Here is a 20,384-nt window from a genome sequence, read left to right on the forward strand (position 1 = left end):
CCATCTTACCATCTCTTGTTCTTTTATAGTGCCCTAGAGAAATAATGTGAAATTTCTTTTTTGACTCAGTATAAAAATCACTCCTCAATAAAACATTAATTGAATTATTGATTGCGGATAACATATCAAATATAAGAAGGGTAAATTTTGATTCACTGAATATGCAAATTAATCGTAAGAATGTAGATGAAACAGCTTAGATCAATGATTCAATTACATCATGAACGAGTGAGTGAGTGAATGAATGGGTTATTGCTCTTATATGGTACACAAATATTGGGTATTGACAGTACAAATTTATCATGACAATAACCAGTGACAACATCAATGAATAAATACATAAGAGTGTTGACCACGACCCGGCCTGGCTTGGATGCATTCCATTTTGCATATCACTTTTTGATAAATTAAATCAAACTTAAGAACAACACTCCCTTTTAAAACATTTAAGAATATTTTATTCTGGTGATTGTGGATAACAAATCAAATTCATGAAGGGATATGGTTTGATTCACTGAATATGCGAATGAATCACAAGTGCCTAGATCTCATGGCTTTGATCAATAATTGAGTTATGTCGTGGCGTGTCAGCTAGATGTCATAGCATGTCAGGTTCATGTCATAGCATGTCAGCTAGATGTCATGGCAGGTCAGCTAGATGTCACATACTGCCAGCTAGATGTCATGGCGTGTCAGCTAGATGTCATGGCTTGTCAGCTAGATGTCCAGGCATGTCAGCTAGATGTCATGGTGTGTCAGCTAAATGTCATGGCATGTCAGCTAGATGTCACGGTGTGCCAGCTAGATGTCATGGTGTGTCAGCTAGATGTCATGGCATGTCAGGTTGGAAAGGAAGGAAATCCTGAAGTGAGGCAGGTCGCACATGTTACTACTTTGGGGAAACCCATGAGTACAGGAATCGTGCTGACAAAGCAAGAAACATAATTTGAGCAAACCGGAAATCAAACAGCCATAGGTGGCAGACAAAATGGAGGCCTTGTGCCATTAGTGGCAGCAGTTTGATCAGGAAGAATAAACATTCTAAAAGAAAGGTGAACTTGTCCTGCAAAAACATAAGTTTCATTCCAATCATATGTAACATCTGCTGATTTTGTAGTCCACATATTATCTGGTATTTCAAGAAATCCCAGTGCCCAACCCCACTTGAATATCAAATGACCTTTGGGCATTAATAAGTTGTTCAATAGAAGAGTACTGTGACTCGTTTCCTGAATTCAACCACTGCAGTCCTGTGGTGCTGTTTGATTGGTGTAATTAGTGAGGCTGGTGAACAGTTTGTAGATAAGTGGTCAATGAAGGATGCCCTCCCATCTCAGCTACTCCTCTGATATCCTCATAACTGTCTGTCAGAAGTGTCAGGTCAGCTTTGTGCTGTATTAGGAGGTCAACCACATCTTTATGTCCATAGAAGGCAGCCTTCAATACAGGTGTGTATCCATGTCTCCCTCTACTGTTGATGTTAGAGGGAGACAGGAGGTGTTGTACTATAGCAGTGTTCCCACCCTGACAGGCAAGATGAAGTAAACTATCACCAGATGTAGCCACCAGTGTCAGGTCAGCTTGGTTGGACACAAGGAGGTCAAACACACTTTGATGTCCACTGACAGCAGCCACCATTGCTGGTGTCCAGCCATACTCACCTCTACTGTTGATGTTAGAAGGAGACAGGAGGTGTTGTACTATAGCAGTGTTCCCACCCTGACAGGCAAGATGAAGTAAACTATCACCAGATGTAGCCACCAGTGTCAGGTCAGCTTGGTTGGACACAAGGAGGTCAAACACACTTTGATGTCCATTGACAGCAGCCACCATTGCCGGTGTCCAGCCATACTGACCTCTACTGTTGATGTTAGAGGGAGACAGGAGGTGTTGTACTATAGCAATGTTCCCACCAAGACAGGCAAGATGAAGTAAACTATCACCAGATGTAGCCATCAGTGTCAGGTCAGCTTGGTTGGACACAAGGAGGTCAAACACACTTTGATGTCCACTGACAGCTGCCTTCATGACTGCCGTCCATCCATGCATCCCTCTACTGTTGATGTTAGAGGGAGACAGGAGGTGTTGTACTATAGCAGTGTTCCCACCCTGACAGGCAAGATGAAGTAAACTATCACCAGATGTATCCACCAGTGTCAGGTCAGCTTGGTTGGACACAAGGAGGTCAAACACACTTTGATGTCCACTGACAGCAGCCACCATTGCTGGTGTTCCGCCATACTCACCTCTACTGTTGATGTTAGAGGGAGACAGGAGGTGTTGTACTATAGCAATGTTCCCACCAAGACAGGCAAGATGAAGTAAACTATCACCAGATGTAGCCACCAGTGTCAGGTCAGCTTGGTTGGACACAAGGAGGTCAAACACACTTTGATGTCCACTGACAGCAGCCACCATTGCCGGAGTCCATCCATGGATCCCTCTACTGTTGATGTTAGAGGGAGACAGGAGGTGTTGAACTATAGCAGTGTTCCCACCCTGACAGGCAAGATGAAGTAAACTATCACCAGATGTAGACACCAGTGTCAGGTCAGCTTGGTTGGACACAAGGAGGTCAAACACACTTTGATGTCCATTGACAGCAGCCACCATTGCCGGAGTCCATCCATGGATCCCTCTACTGTTGATGTTAGAGGGAGACAGGAGGTGTTGAACTATAGCAGTGTTCCCACCCTGACAGGCAAGATGAAGTAAACTATCACCAGATGTAGCCACCAGTGTCAGGTCAGCTTGGTTGGACACAAGGAGATCAAACACACTTTGATGTCCACTGACAGCTGCCACCATTGCTGGTGTCCAGCCATACTCACCTCTACTGTTGATGTTAGAAGGGGACAGGAGGTGTTGTACTATAGCAATGTTCCCACCAAGACAGGCAAGATGAAGTAAACTATCACCAGATGTAGACACCAGTGTCAGGTCAGCTTGGTTGGACACAAGGAGGTCAAACACACTTTGATGTCCACTGACAGCTGCCACCATTGCCGGAGTCCATCCATGTCTCCCTCTACTGTTGATGTTAGAGGGAGACAGGAGGTGTTGTACTATAGCAGTGTTCCCACCCTGACAGGCAAGATGAAGTAAACTATCACCAGATGTAGACACCAGTGTCAGGTCAGCTTGGTTGGACACAAGGAGGTCAAACACACTTTGATGTCCACTGACAGCTGCCACCATTGCTGGTGTCCAGCCACACTCACCTCTACTGTTGATGTTAGAGGGAGACAGGAGGTGTTGTACTATAGCAGTGTTCCCACCCTGACAGGCAAGATGAAGTAAACTATCACCAGATGTAGACACCAGTGTCAGGTCAGCTTGGTTGGACACAAGGAGGTCAAAAACACTTTGATGTCCACTGACAGCTGAATGCATTGCTGGTGTCCAGCCATGGATCCCTCTACTGTTGATGTTAGAGGGAGACAGGAGGTGTTGTACTATAGCAGTGTTCCCACCACGACAGGCAAGATGAAGTAAACTATCACCATATGTATCCAGCAGTGTCGGGTCAGCTTGGTTGGACACAAGAAGGTCAAACACACTTTGATGTCCATTGATAGCTGCCTTCATCACTGGCGTCCATCCATGTCTCCCTCTACTGTTGATGTTAGAGGGAGAAAGGAGGTGTTGTACTATAGCAGTGTTCCCACCCTGACAGGCAAAATGAAGTAAACTATTACCAGATGTATCCACCAGTGTCAGGTCAGCTTGGTTGGACACAAGGAGGTCAAACACACTTTGATGTCCACTGACAGCTGCCACCATTGCTGGTGTCCAGCCATACTGACCTCTACTGTTGATGTTAGAAGGAGACAGGAGGTGTTGTACTATAGCGGTGTTCCCACCACGACAGGCAAGATGAATAATTCCATTGCAATATTTATCTTTCACATTCAAGTTTGATATTTTCCGTAGTAACTCAAAACATTTTTGTGATGCTGCTTGTGCTGCAACCATGACAGGGGTTTGGCCATTCACATCAGTAGAGTTTATAACATTATCTCCAGGTTTCCTATCTAACAGGATTTTCAGGGACTTTTCCATTCCTGTCCTACAAACCAGATGGAAGATGTTTTGTAACTTCTTGTCTCTAGTGTTAACATCAGCACCTTCCTGGAGCAGATACACTAGAATATCGGAGCTGCCATTTTCAGCAGCCTGCAACAAAAGTCTGTTTAGTGTCTGTTGATGATCATGTTTTTCACAACGAGTGAAGAGCCATTTCAATACTGTCATATTGTTGCTTTGTGAACACCCTTCCATAGCTTGACTGATCTCCTCTTGAGAGAACTCTTCTCCAGTTGTGTGTTCTATATCTGTAACTAGATGTGCATTATGTCCAAGAACTGCCCAGTACAGAAAACATTTTCCTTTCTCTCTCCTGTGAAACCAAACTTCATCTTTAGAATCAGTTTGATTATGCGGATGGTGGTGCTTTGTCCCATCACACTGAAGTTTGTTCAGCAGTTTGAAAGCTGTTGTGTCTTGTTTGAGAACTGGATGTGTGACTGATTGAGAAAACTTTCCTTGTTTAATAGAATGTGCAAACCTTGTGGTTAGTAGGTCATCATAATTATCTGAGACATATATCAGATGGAGATGGTCATCAGCTATAGTTTCTTCAACCTTTTCACCTTGTACTCTTTCAAACAGAAAGTCATCACTACAGTTATTCAAAACAAAGTCTGGACTGATATTGAACAAGGCACAGGCACAAGCATCATAAATAGAAGAATGGGCAAAGCCAACAGTGTCTCCTCTTGTGAAGAATGTACCTCTAAAACTTTTAGCAGCTTTGTACATGCCTGAACGTGTAGCATTTGGCATCAGGTCTTGAACAGTTTTGACCATCCTGTCCATTTCCTTGTCTTCATCTCCGCTGTCTAACCTGGTCAGGTTCAATTTGTCTTCACACAGCAGCATCAGAACCAATATGGCAGATCTATCATTTCTATCTTCAAGTAACTGCTTCAGTTCTAACCTAAGATAAAAGAGTGGTTCCTTGAAAAACGATTTTGCATTTTTAAAGTAAGAGGAAAAGTCAAAACAAAGTTTACAAATGAGAGGAAATCCAAAGATGTTAGTAGAGATTTCCAGCTCATTGTAATCTGGTATATGTTGCACTGAGTAGTCACCAAAAGCATGTTTATGTCGTTCAAATATTGATTTTTTCTCTTTGTCAGAAAGCCTGTATTTTTCTTGTTTTGTTAAGTCCACTACTGTCTGACCCTTGAACAATTTGAAACCCTCATACTGCAGTTTTGCAAGTCCATCATGGAAATTGTAAGATTTTGATGTGAAGATAACATGAATGTCCTTTGTTTGAGATTCTGTTAAACTTTGCACTTTGTTTCTGGATTTTTCACCAGCATCACTGTTTTCACTCAATTCTGACCTTTTCTGTTTTGCTCTCTGCTTTTGTTCTAAATGGGGGAGAAGATTGTTCAGAAAGTTTTTAACATGTGAAGTATTAGCAGAAACTCCAACTGTACCAAACAAATCATCTACTATCAGAAATACTCTTGAGTAAGTATTAAGACAGTGGTCAAAGTCAAACTTCTTAAGGCTGTCCACAAACACGACTTCGTACCCCTTTTGTCTATACTGTGAACCCAGCATCAGAGCCATTGTTGTCTTGCCTTCTCCTGAAGCGCCACAGATAGTCACATGACCAAATTCCTCCAATTTCTGTTTCACTTTTCTGTAGGCTTCAGTTGGAGCAAAAATCTTCCTTGCTTCATCTGTGCGTAAATCAAGGGTATCTGTGAAGGGGAAAACAATCTTTACCATCCCCGCAAAGACTTCGATGTAAACATAAAACGACAAAGTATTCACTTATTTCTGTTGTGTGTGGAACATCCTTTAGTTGTTATAAGTCTCATCCAAGGAAAGTGATATTTCAACTCCACATTTAAGACTACTATGAACTGAACACAAAACACCAACATGCTTATTCACTGACAAAAGCTTGTGATATCAGTTGTGAAAGCACAGCAAAATTGACACAGGGTGTGTACTAGTTTTTTTATATACAGATACATCATCCAAGATTCATTAGTTTTGCAAGATATGTCAATACATCAGGAGATGTATTCTTCTATCAAACATTTCAATCCATGTGGGCGACAGGTAGGACCAGGGAAACAACATGGTGGTATGCACAGATTCTGTCCCTGAGAAACTGAGAATGGTAACAGTCTTGAACAAGATCTAGTGACTTACTGCCCCTTCCTCCATCGACACTCACCTCTCCCCAGTGTTCCTTGTCCTGCCCCTCCAGTGACGATGTTGATCATGTTGGCAGCTTGGGCATTCCCTGAACGCTGTTCACCTGTCAACACCAAACAGGAGGAATCATCAGTAACCATGGTGACCAAAACCTGAATTAATCAGGTGTTTTCTTTCCACATTGAATAACATTATTTCATATTACTGCAGGGCGAAAAGTTTTGTTTCTATTATTCTGAAGACGTTCACGTATTTCATGACGATAAAACTTATCCTGTCATATACAATCGCTGCTGAATTAAACATATTAATCAGGAATCATAAAATTCCACAAATTGTCTTGGCAGATGCTCTGTCAGCTCCTCAACAGACTGACACAAAGAGTGAAGCAGATCAAGTTGGACATAGAACTGATTTCACACTGTATTCAGAAAGCAAACAATTATTGTTCAAAATAGAAATCTTCTCTCCTCATAATAATACCCATGAGTAACTGAAATGTCTTTTAACTAACAGACTGACATAATTCTTGGATATTATCAAGATCGGGGGTACAGCCATGACGATCCTGGTTGGAATTGGTCTTCCCACCACGCCTGGGGATTTTACGGGATGCTTTAATCACCCTGCATCGTGTTTGCACTTTGATTGAATAAAGGGGGTCAGTTTGTATCGCAGAGCGCACCCATCTCGCATACAAGAGATAGTCCATCTCGCGTACACGTTACGTCTCGGACTGTTACCAGGATTGGGTGGTCAGGGTTACTGACTTGGTTGACACATGTCATTGTATCCAAGTTGTGTAGATTGATATTCATGCTGTTGATCACTGGATTGTCTTGTCCAAACTATTCACAGACCACTGCCAATTAGCTGGAATATTGCAGTGTGTGCCATTAAACACAAACACAAATCCTCATGTTAAAACAGGCTGTGAACATCCTGTGAACATTTCAGAGCAATGTGTCTTTCGGTTCTGAAAAAGGTGTGAGCCTTAAAAGTTGTATTCTCCACTAAATGGAAGTGACAAAACATCCATCTGCTAGAGACGCCTCCGTGGTGTAGTGGTTAGAGCATCCGCCCGGAGAGCGGAAGGTCGCAGGTTCGATCCCCAACTGCGTCATACCAAAAGACATTAAAATATTCTCAAGTACGACGTTAAACCCAATTTCACCTCACTCCACCTCCATCTGCTAGAGGCTAGAACAGTTGATATACAATTCTGTCTGCTCATGAATTAGAGTCAAATAGTGATTATACCAGGTGGTCACGAAAAGGTGGGCGTATCCTGCTTCATCAGTTTCACATGTCATAAATACATGCAAAGGGGAGAGTTCACAGTACAAAGAGACAGACAGGTGGAAAAGTACAACAATGATGAACTGAGTGAAATTTGACTGATGTAACATTTCAATTGGAATATTAGAAAGAATGAACAGGACACCTTAGTTTGTTTTATTTCATATAAATATCAACTCAGATGACAACCCGGAGGACAAGAGTGACACCAACCTGTACTTAGTGTGACTGCTTGGCTCGCCAGCTCAAGGACCTCCTCGTGCTCAGCTGAACCTGCGGGTACCAAGAGACCTTCATGTTCCTCGTCTGACCTGGATACGTCAATATCAGGAACTGGCAAGTCACCTCTCAAAGCTAACCTGTCCATGTGACTTTCAGACTGCTCTCTGGAAGCGGCCATGTGACCTTCAGATGACTCACCAGAAGTAGCAACGCAAAATTCAGAAAACTCATTGGAAGTTTCCATGTGACCATCAGATGGCTCACTGGAAGTGGCCATGACCAGATGGTGTCCACTGTCTTCATCTCTACTGGCCATCACAAGTTCACCTCCTCACTTCACCGTGCTCTGTCTGTGAAAATGATGAGGAATCTAAACATGCTATGACAATAAGTGGGCTGGTCTGACAACATTGTGCCAAGGGCTCTGTAGCTCACCCACTATTATTGAATGTCCTTATACAAACTTTAACAAACAACCTCACTGGACTCACTGGTTTGCTGATGAAAGAATTATAATGGCGATGTCAAATTCCATCATATGTCTTGTGTGTCCATGATACAAGTCAAATTCAGGCAAACATTCAGCCACCGACAAATATTCTCTAAACAGTTAAATAAACTATTTGGAAAAAGGTACATTAAACCAAGACTTTTCTTTTTGTATTAAGGTATTTGTATCCTATTTTGATTGAAAGTGAGGTGAAATTGTGTTTAACGTCGTGCTTGAGATTATTTTGCTCAAATGACGACGTGCGTGTGTATGCATATGTGCGGTTGCTTGTACTAGCCCAGACAAGCTGGTTTTATAGTGCTAGTCCACTGAGATACCACGCCACAGTAAAGCATGAATACCCCACTCAGATACAGTATACTGACTCCGAGCCGACCAGGGATTGAACCCGCGACCTTCCGCTCTCTATTTTGATTGGATAAAACTGCAACCTTTCATGATAATAGTATGCTATGCCTGACAAAGGTGAACACCCTGCTGATGCTTTAAATCTTCTCAAACTAAAACTTTTGGTAAACAAATGCAAGTACCAGTGAGGAACTGGGTTAGAACTGGTCTTCAGCAAACCATGCTTGACTAAGAGGCTTACAACGGGATTAGGTGGTTAGTTTCGCTGACATGTCATTGTATCCCAATTCGCGTTGATTGATGCTCATGATGTTGATCACTGGATTGCCTAAGTTCATGCTTGCCTAAGTTCAGGTTCCTCAGTTTTGGAAGTGATTATGTTTACACAAGCAGAGGAGGGGTCAACGTGGTCAAAACACATAAATGTTAATCAAGGTTAAAGTAAATACAGTCAAATCTCGATGAGTCGAATGCCGGTGTCTCGAACATTGTGCATAACTCGAAGTACCTGTCAGTCCCGACCATTCCCTGTTATAGTTGTCATCATTTGAATACCATTTACACGAATCCGTCTCATAAATACACACGATGACTCGAGAAGAAAATTTGGTCCCATGAGATTCAAACAGCAATCTTGTATACATAAGCCGAAGACAGTCAATGAGAAGTTGATTGGTGTAGCAAACTGATCCAATTAACAAACCAGCGCGGCTCACACCTTTCCGCCTTTGACGGGTGAGTTCAAAAGGCAGATTAGTGATTTTATGGAAATCACTTTCTGTGCAAATCAGACTGGAACTGATAAGGTGCCCCTAATTAGTGATAGGGAAGTCATTAGATAAACACATGCTTAGGCGGAGGAATTAGGACTGGATCATCTTTTTTTCTACCCTCAGATATACCTATGTCTCAAATACATCGATAAGTCGAATTTATTACTTGGTCCCCAGAGATTCGACTCATCAGGATTTGACTGTAGTAGAAAACCAAATCTTCTGCAGCTGTTAACTTCATTCCATTTCATTTTAAGTGATGGCTTAATGTTTACAAATGTATTTCAAAATGGCTGCTGGTTCAGTTTCAGCTTATTTGTCCACTAGGAAGCTTAGTTTCAGAACATTTATAAATAGTCCAGTAAAATTAGTGGAAAAATCACTGAACCTCCAAAATATTGGTACAGAAATGGTTTTGTGTTCATATCATTTATAATAGTTATGTAAACAATATATAAAAAGTCCTCCCTTGGATGTTGATGCTAAGTGGCTTTTTGGGGGTAAAAACTATGAAAAATGGTATTTTTCAATTATTTTTATCTATCTGAAAATAAGTCCAGAAAATGGTACAAAATATAGAAAAACATACAACTGAGGTGTACAAAGCAGTAAATAATGATAATTAGAATCGAAAAAAAATTACGACATGAGGTTTGAACTTGGATTGTGGACACTCCAGCACACAGAAAACGAGTTATCTCCCTTTTGTTTACAATAGATTGAAGTAGCAGAATGGAAGAAAAGGTTCTATCTTTAATTAAACTTTAACTAGATGATACTATATTTAGCCTAATAGATAAAGGATAAAAAGGACAGCTAAAACCTACAATTAAAAGAGATGAGGAGGAGGACTGAGGTGATTCAGCTCCCATAATTAGCCAACAGAGCTATATGCACTGCGGTCATGTAAGACTACGCACCTAGGTGATAAATGGGACATTCTATATCAAGATTTAATAAACTTGAAGAAACATATGCCAGAATGATAAATTAGGAAAATATTATAACATTTATATTTTCTATGCTATCAATTTTAAAACAATTTTAAAAGGTGATCGAGGGCATAAGCACTGTTCTCTATTAACTTTAACTGGCAACTACATATTATGTGTGCAGTCTATCTTTAATTAAACTTTAACTAGATGAGGAACCCTAATAGATAAAGGATAAAAAGACAGCTAAAACCACAATATTTATCAGTATAACTGGTAATTTGACATTCTATATTTAAATCATATGCCAGAATGATAAATTTGAAATCTCGGAGCATAAGCACTGTTCTTTTAAAAACTGGACTGAAATCAGAATTGGAGTGAACCCTAGCAAATATGAACAAATCTGATTTGAAAAATAGATTCTAAATGATTAGTGAACCCTAGCAAATATTTATAGTATAACTGGTAATCTGAAAGGCTGAAATCTAAATAGAATCACATAAACTGGACATATAACACATATTTTTAATGAAAATCATACCAATCTTTTTCTTAAAATTGGAAAAATCATTTACTTTTACGCTGCACTCAGCAATATTCCAGCCATATGTCGGCGGTCTGTAAATAATCTAGTCTGGACAAAACAATCCAGTGATTAACAGCATGAGCATCGATCCATGCTAATGAAGTCAGCGAGCCTGACCACCCGATCCCTCTAGTCGCCTCTTACGACAAGCATGGGTTACTGAAGATCAATTCTAACCCAGATCTTCACGGGTGCTGGGCTACTTGTTAAAAGATCCAGGGAAGTCCTTTTTTAGTGCAAGTAAAAAGAAATAATATCAGTATTTTGAAGCTGAAATTACTAAAGGACAAATACTTTAAGCATTTCAAATACTTTAATAGTAGGTGGTGCATACTTGTTTATCAACCGTGTTAAAAGTTTGCTCAGGAAACAGAAAGATTTCTGACTGACACAGGTGTTGATGCAAGAACTACAAATCCGACAAACTCGCACCATTTAACAAAGTTTATTCACTAGAGCATATTCGTCATGTTCATTTATGAACGTTGTGGCATTTGGTTGTACGGGTGATAATTTGGCAATATAACCTTGTCATTGAAGTCCACATGTCAAGGGACGGTTAGAAACTGTCGGCACAATACTACACAAATCCATGAATTGGTAATATTAAAGCTGGTCTCTTCCAATAGCCTTTAGATAGACCATTGTTCATTAAATGGCAAGGTTCATTAAATGGCGAGGTTCAGAAAAAAAAAAAGAAACAAAAGATACCTTACTAAATATGCTTTGACAAACAGTACCATAAAACAGTTTCTCACAATTAATTACTTACAGCAGCATAACTTTAAGGCATAATTACTGCTGTGTTAGTAGTTCCCTTGGCTGAATGATAATTCAAATGAAACATGAATTGAGAATAGAATTATTTCTGCAATGAAATGCAAACATTACTTTAGAATTCAAATTCCTATTCAATAACCATAAGCATGATAAAATACTATACTCAAAATAAGTCATTACTCAAACCTTCAGAATTGACAGATAACCTCAAATACATGAAATAAACTTACATTTGTGTTCCAACACTCTTGTCATTCACACCAGAGACCATCTCTGTTCACACATCTGTACACCTTGAGGCCTTCCACTGTTATGCCATGTGGCTGGATTGCATGAACTGCACATGCTTTGGGTCACATGACCACACAATGCCCTGGCTCCTCTCTAGACTTACTGCTAGGCTCTTATGTAAACTGATTACATGAACAGACCATTGCAATTACTTCTTGATTTTTGATAACTTGTTAGAATATAATTGAAATATAATTTAAATGACAGAAAACTACTTTTGGAAAAGAAAATTATAAAAACAATTTGCAATTAGCATTGTAAACAAAATCTGCATTCACAACAGGGATGACTATTTATCATCCAAAACTGTGTTCCACAGGAGATATTGTTTGTGTTGAGATCAAACAATATCTCCTAGGAGATATCGCTTTTGACAGTAGACTTTGTACAATGCCCTGATAATGCTATGACATCATGTACTTGATGACGCCACAGTGCTATGACATCGCTGCACTGCAAGTCTTATGGCAGTACCATGTTCAGAGATGTACATTTTCATTGAAAATTAATGAAGAGTGATTTTGATGATAATAGAATTCACTTTTCAGTATCTTCTGATATCAATATATCAACACTCGCTGATTAGTAAAATATCCTCGGCAAGCCTCGGATATTTGTAACTTTATCAACTCGTGTTGATATAATTGATATCAGAAGACACTTGGGTGAGATTCTCTATATGTCCCATGGTATTACATGTCACTGCGCAGTAATTTTCATGAAATCCTGTACAAATCGATGTACGGGTTAGCGAAAAACTATTGAAAGCACCATTGAATCAAATCACCTCACCCAACCACATCTCAAATATTCAAGTTAACCTGTACACAGGTGAACCCTTCAAATTATTGGACTTCTTTCACTCAGAATATCTTCTGTTACTGTTAATTTTGCTTGGAATAGCATTCTCCCAAGAAATAAGTCAACCGAGCTCGAGTGTCGTATCGCATTGACCTGTGTCGTAACGACTTGACCTGAGATTCTAATGATTTGATTGGATAACCGATGACCTTCAGTTAGGTCACGTTGTGACGGAACTATTTGTTCATTCATAACAAACACGTGAATTCATTCATGCTACAACTTTCGCTCGGTCAGATACCATAGGAAGGACACTCGTTTCGTATAATTCGTATGTAATGAGACCTCGTGTAGTATTCTCTATGTACATAACGTGCTCAGAGCAATAAAGTTTACTCCTCAGAATACAGACTTTCTTGTCTTATTGATCCTTAATTGTCATTTGTTCAAATTATGTGTATATATAAAGTAATCAGGAGCAAGTATATGTGTATTCAATGTGTATTCACTACATGCAACACTCCATGTAACAATTGGCCTCGTCCGATATAACTAGCACTAGACTACACATACTTCTATATGCATATAAAGTGTTTACTGACTTCTGTTAAACAACAAAAAGCACCACACACACACACACACCCAGCCCCCACCCCCACCCCCACACCACACACACAGGCCCCCAAGAAAATGCATGGAAAGTTGTTGGGTTTTTTTCATTTTGATAAAAAGTAAATCAGCTGGTTTATAACATTTTATAGACAAACAGAATAATGACTTTTGCTTTTAGTTCTCTTTCAGGTAATTCATGAGACAAAAAGAGAAGAGGAACTAAATTGCATGTTCCTGAAGTTGTGTTTATTTTACCCTTAAAAATAGAAATTATATGCTCTGAAAAGTCTTTTATCTATGGTTTCGTTCAAATTATATTTTTCCAGCCCATGTATTAGTAGTTCTTTGTGTCCTGTTTGAAAATATACATATAAAGTACATTTGAGTCTCAATATGATTATTCTCTGAAAATTTCAACTTTTCAATTTTTTACCCAAAAATAGGATTTACCATAAATATTTGACTTTTCTAACCCATGTATTAGTAGTACCCAGTGTTCTCTTTGAAAATATCCATAAAAAGTACATATGTGTCTCAATATGAAAATTAAAAAAATATTCTCTGAAAAATTCAACTTTTTACTTTTAACTCAAAAATAGGACTAAACAAAAGTAATTTGAATTTTCCAGAACATTTATGAGCATACCTTCTGTTCTTTGTTAAAATATACATACAAAGTACATTTGTTTCTCGATATTAAATTTTTAAAATTCTTCTCTGAAAATTTAAACTTTTCAATTGTTTACCTCAAAAAGGACTTCTGATAACATTATTGGACTTTTTCTAACTCATTTATTAGTAGTACCTTGTGTTCTCTTTGGAAATATACATAAAATGGTAAATTTGTGTCTCAATATGAGATTTTCAAAAATATTCACTGAAAATGTCAATTGTTTCAACTTTTTACATAAAAAAATAGGACTTAGCATCATGTTTCAAGGGAGGACCTTTTAGTACTCATTAGTTATTTCTTAAACATGTTGAAAACACTGTAATCATTTCTGTACCAATTTTTGGGAGGTTTTATCACAACTTGACTGGACTATTAGAAGCATGGCCAAGACTACTTCATATCATACAAAAACATGTGTTTAAGGGAGCAAGACTCACTAAAACCCAGAACTGTGACTCCCAACTATGGCTGAGCTACAGTTGATAGTTGAACTTTAAACTGCACCTCTGTCATTACCTAAATCTGATAAAACAAACCACCATCTATTAAATGATTGTAAAATTGTTGGTCGAACAAATTTGATGTGGGACTTTTATATCAAGTTCCAGAGATGTAATTTGTGATGATTATCGTTACATTAACAATATCAAAATGTGAACTTTGCACTGCATCTCTCCTATAGATATGGAGATCCCTAAATTTTGCAAACAATTCCATTCAAATGTCATCAAGTTCTTGGCTGAACAAAACTTCTCTTGGATTTGAAATATGTAAATTGATACAATTCTTTAAAAAAATTGGAAATCAGGACCAAGCTTTGCAGACACCTCTCTCAGAAATACTTTTCAAGTTGTTGGTTGAAAAGTTCTTATATTGCTGTAATGTCTTTAGAAAATAAACATCATTATCATTTAGACTAAGAAGGTGATCCCAATTTAGGCCAAATTTGAAAACAATCTGACCAGTACTTTTCAAGTTGAACAGATATTTTAATGTTTAAAAAAATGAATATTATAATCACAATTTGCACTGCACCTCTCCTTCAAACAAGGAAGGTGATCACCAAATTTGAAAACAATCCAACCATTAGTTTTCAAGTTATCAGGTGTGAAGCTACCATTACATAAAAAGCGCTGGCTTACACATGATTGTTGCTAAAAAGGTTGGGCAAGCCCTCAATACTATCTAAATATAAAACTTTGCAACCCATCGGGCTAACACGAGGCTTGCAGCGCTCTTGTTATTGGTTGAACAAAAATATTTCCCGACCGACGGGTTCATGGGTACAGCTATATATACCCTCGACCTGTCAAGGTAGGGGTAACACAAAATGTGGCTGAATAATCATAATGATAATGGCCATAAAAGAGTCTTTTCTGTTTGTCTGCCATGTCACCAATAAAACTGGGATGTCATGAAGCTTCAACTCCCTTTGTGTATTTCCAGAAAAGACATTGGTGAAGCACACATGACCTTCTGACAAGACGAATAGAGCTTAAATTGCAGCCATGTTGAAACTGGGTGAACATTCAGTGAGCGTTTAACAAGAGACACTGTATAATCAGTATCGTTCATTCAAAGTTTCAGCTTAATAGTCATTGTGGTTAAAACAGGTAGATAATATCACTACAGGTGTACAATCGGATGGACACAAAATTGAGCCTAGTGGGACTGTCTGACCTCGACATTACTCACTAACTGAACATTAATTCATGCCTGTATGATAGTGTATCTGCTTCACCTCGGGCGTATGTTTATCTGTTGAGCATAATCTTCGGTACACAGATTTGAAAAACACTGTAGACATTACCAGCTAATTACATACACACTACTGAACCTACTCACGGCGCAAGAAGTCACGGCACACGTTGCACGCCTTCAAAATGTTGCGACATGGTGGACGGCGACTTGAAGCGATCGAGCGCACACCCTAAGCTGGTTCCCGGCTCCCTTTGCGCGCGCTAACGTTCGACAAAGCTATATTGCGATATGCGAGACGGGGCCCAGCTTAGCGCACACTCCTTCTTTCAGTACTTCCGTCATCCTACTTTCACTTTCACTTTCAGTGACTTCGTAGATCTACACCAAAACAAGCTCCCGCTCCGTCTTCATTATGACCCTGTCATATCGATTGTCTTTCTGTCCCTAATATATAAAGGTATTTTGTGAGATTTTGTAACTACACCATTTACATGCACGCTTTTATAAACGGGAAGTATGAAACAGGAAAACCAAAGCTATTTATAGTTTTGTTCCGCAGCGAATAGGAAAATTTTTTCGATTGGTTGTTATTACAATTAATCTTCAGCTCATAGGCGGATCGGGGTGGTGGGGGTGGTGGTGTGTGTGTTCGACACACACCCTCCTCTTGAAAATGACTTTGGAGGCTCCATTGATGATTTTTTGTGTTGGCGGAGCCGAGGGGGTGTTCAGGGGTTCGACCCTTGAAGCCCCTCTTTCAAAATTACTGCATCCGCCCATGAAGCTGGTTCCCGCCTCTCCAGGAGCTTCATCTACGCCATACCCCAAAATGCCGCGTGACACTGCAGTTCGATTGGTTCTCGTTCGTTCCCCTTTTCGAAAACTACACATAAGTACTTCAGGCTGTGTACAATCGTGACATGAAGGTGGACTTACATGCATAGTCCTGGTCCAAACCAACTTTCGAGATGTCAGTTTTTTTCTTTCCACACTAAAATATTTGTTGTTAAACACCGCTGCTGTTGTTACCCGGAACTTCCTGAACAACAATTGTATATTCTTGGCCAGCAAGATCCCAGTTATATGGCGGCGGTTAGACTAACGAAAACCGGACATTTGCTTAGTCTCTGAAGATATATAATTTTGATTGTAACAAATCAACTCAGAAAGGGAGCCCAAGGGAGACCAGAGATCCTGAACCTGAGGATATCTAGACTTGTTTCATTTAAGGTTTTAAATAGCAGAGAGGGCTATGCAGTAGGGAAAATAAGGAGGTTCAGAGACTGTGAGACAGACTATAAGCGGCGGTATGTCAGGCTGATTGTTAAAGACCTTTCAGTAGGAAAAGGAATACCGCTTTTAAACCAATCAGAACAAAGTATTCTTCAATACCATGATATACCCCAGATTGGAATTGGTGACCAGTAAGCATGCCGACCGTTGGAGGTGACTTGGGGATCCTGTGGTCACGTTGGTTGCCTGTTGTTTAATGCCGCACTCAGCAGTATTCCAGCTTTATGGGGCGTTCGGTAAATAATCCAGTCTGGATCTCACTATCCAGTGATTAACAGCATGAGCATCGATCTACGCAATTGGGATATGATGACGTGTCAACCAAGTTAGAGGGCCTGACCACCTGAACTCGGTAGTCGCCTCGGATCTTCAAGGGTGGTGAGGACGTTTCCTTTACGCCGGTTTTAGCTATATTCCAGCAATATCACGACGGGGACACCAGAAATGGGCTTCACGCATTGTACCCATATGGGACATCGAACTCGAGTCTTCGGCGTGATGAGCGAACGCTTTAACCACTAGCAGTGGCGGATCGGGGTGGGTGGGTGGTTGGGGTCCACCCCCCTTGAAAATGACTTAAGATGACATTGAAAAAAAAACCCCCTCCTCCTTCCTCCTCCTCCCCCTCTCTCTCTCAAAATTCCTGGATCCGCCCATGTCTAGGGCTACCCAACCGCCCCTTCGCGGGTAGTGTGGTCACCGTCAGATTGCCTGACATGGTTTTTTTGCATGTTATCGTATGAGATTGCGTAAGTGGATCTGTGCTTCATAATATCAATCACTGAAGTGTCGGGTCCAGACTGGGTTATTTACGCCGCCTACAGCCGAAACAATACAACGGCAAACAAGTACATTTTAAAAACAAATCGGTTTTATTACAGGAAGATACCTCACTCTGGCAGTTATTTCGCTAGATTGTTTTTTGCTTTTGTTGTTTTCATTGTAGTGCATTCAGTGACAAACCTGTTTTTTATATTCGATAGTAATTCATAGTAAAAATAATTTTGTGAAGAGAAGAAGTTTCTTCTCAGTAACGAACCTGTTTCAGGCTCACCCTACTCTACTCACGAGACAGTGGACTGTTCCATTATACCCGTAGGTGTTACCCTAATTAACCTTCCAGGTCCAGTGTCTGTCAGTTGACTGTCTGTCAAATGAGTGTCTGCCAATTAGGAGATAACCCCTCTCAGTGGTATGTTCTCATTTCGCCTACAGTCTTAAAACAACATGTCATGGTTGACTGTTGACTGTTGATTACGCAATGGTGAACTAGTGGCACCCCTATGATCTAAAAATGGACTCTTCTAGTTGATTTAAACATATTTTTATTCATGAAGATGAATTGGGATTTGTGAACAAGCATTACTGCTTATGTTAACACCGCTCCCATGCAAGATATAATACAACATGAAATGGAGGACTTGACGTCATCGATACTGACCATTGCATAAATATAATATTTTTAGAATGTATAAATATATACAGATTACATGAAATACAACTATTCTCTAAGTAGTCATAAGTTAGAGAGTTACAGTTGTGTGTGTCTCACAAGCACTTGTAGAACTATAAATCAATCATGAGAGGGTTGTTGAGTAAATTTAATTATTTTCCTGAGAAAATTTAAAACGTTGTGTCTTGGTTATATAATCGTGGACGGATTCAACTATTTTCTGGTTTACACAGGGAGTAAGTTCTTTGTTTCCCTTAAGAATGGTATCCAGGTTATAACCGGTAGTGTAGACTAACAACTAGTCTATGAAATGAACATATTTTACTGAAAAAAGTTCATAGTAAAGAAAAATATAATATAATGAAAAGGAGCCCTGAGACTTTCTTCATTTTCAGAAGCTGGGGAAATCTAGACTTGCCACATTTTCTAGACTTGCATGGGCTTTCTTGGATATATTTGCTTCAGGGTCTGTACGAGAGACTACCGGTAGTGTAAAAATACATATTAAGTCTTATCCGAGTATAGTCACGGCAAGTGAGGAAATAGTGTAGGGCGTTTTCACTCTGATGTCCACAAGAACAACAAGGGCTGTCTATTAAATGTCTGCTATACTTATCGGCGTTTAGGTCGCTACATCCGAGCCTGAGGCGGCAGTGAACGATTTGGCAAAAAACGAGTGCCATAATTAAGGTCAAAGTAAATCTAATTTCAGTTTTTGTAATAAGGTTTTTAAATTCTGTGAGATTACATGACGCTTTGGAATTTGGTAGGGCATTCCATAAATTTATTGTGGCAGGTAAAAAGGATTTAGCATAAGAGGCAGTGCCACTGTAAATTCCTTGTATTTCAGAGTTATTCCTCAAGCTGTAGTTTGTAGTTCCGGAGACAGAGTTTTTGATCAGGTCACAAAGATATTTTGGCAATTGGTTGTTGTACATCTTATAGAAAAAAGTTAACTTCTGGCAATTCCTTCTATCTTGCATGGACTGAAGAATAATTATTTACGCACCATACGTCGAAAGAGGGAAGAGGGGTTTGGGCCTGTTTATCTTGATGAGACTCGGATGAACGAAAGCCACTCTGCAGAACCATAATGGGTTGCAAGCGCTGAAGAGACATGCTCCACAGCTCCAGGAGACTACCTTTATGCAAAGGAGAGCGACTCATTGTGTTTCATGCGGGTTGTAAATCTGTGGGGTTTGTACTTGGATGTTCCCTTGTATTTAGGGCTAAAAGCCAAAGACAAGAGAGATTATCACGCCGAGATGAATGGACAAGTTTTTATGGAATGGGTACAAAAACAACTGGTACCGGCGTTGCCATCAAAGAGCTTAACTGTCATGGACAATGCTCCGTATCATAGTGTCCAGGATCCGGATACGAAAGCGCCAACTTCAAATTCCAGGAAGGGAGACATGACAGTGTGGTTAGAAAACCATAATATGCCGTTTCCACAAAACACAACACAAAACCTTTATGAAATCATTAAAACCAACAAAAGAGCACCTGTATCTGAAATCACAAGGTCATGACCTCTTCCGTTTGCCTCCTTATCACTGCGATTTGAACCAGACTGAACTGATATATCCATGGCAAACATCAGTTAAGAAAGTTGAAAATGCTATGACGATGAGTATGATGGGATATTTATATAGCGCACATAGCCACGCAACTAACGGACTGTCGGAAATAGAAAAAAGAATAATTTTTTTCGCATCTATATCTACAATTTATGTAGTTGATATGTGAAAGTGTGAAATATCTGTCAAACGAGGTTCGGCCTAACTGTAGTCTCAGTGGTAGTGAGATGGGATACGTAGAAAAAGGACTTTACTGAGGAGAGTTTAGTGCAGTCCAAAG

The 20,384-nt window shown here is 39.7% G+C and overlaps 1 protein-coding gene and 1 long non-coding RNA gene across 2 annotated transcripts; one reads left to right on the top strand and one right to left on the bottom strand.

Annotated features, from left to right (window-relative positions):
- Positions 1 to 529: 529 nt before the first annotated feature.
- On the top strand, positions 530 to 956 carry LOC124253849. The gene is made up of 2 exons (XR_006892310.1): positions 530 to 612; positions 739 to 956. It is a non-coding gene; the product is annotated as an uncharacterized LOC124253849 (long non-coding RNA).
- A 319-nt stretch (positions 957 to 1,275) lies between these two features.
- On the bottom strand, positions 1,276 to 9,143 carry LOC124253852. Its single transcript, XM_046687702.1, has 7 exons — positions 8,809 to 9,143; positions 8,032 to 8,117; positions 7,759 to 7,965; positions 6,266 to 6,349; positions 3,762 to 5,780; positions 2,287 to 2,591; positions 1,276 to 1,392 (listed from the first exon to the last, which is right to left on the bottom strand). The coding sequence occupies exons 2-7, from the start codon at positions 8,081 to 8,083 to the stop codon at positions 1,276 to 1,278; spliced, it is 2,784 nt and encodes a 927-aa protein (XP_046543658.1). The 5' UTR covers positions 8,084 to 8,117; positions 8,809 to 9,143.
- Between the last annotated feature and the right edge of the window lie 11,241 nt (positions 9,144 to 20,384).

The sequence above is a fragment of the Haliotis rubra genome, unplaced genomic scaffold (assembly GCF_003918875.1).
Source record: "Haliotis rubra isolate DU_JTF1 unplaced genomic scaffold, ASM391887v1 Scf556, whole genome shotgun sequence".
Taxonomy (NCBI): Eukaryota; Metazoa; Mollusca; class Gastropoda; order Lepetellida; family Haliotidae; genus Haliotis; species Haliotis rubra.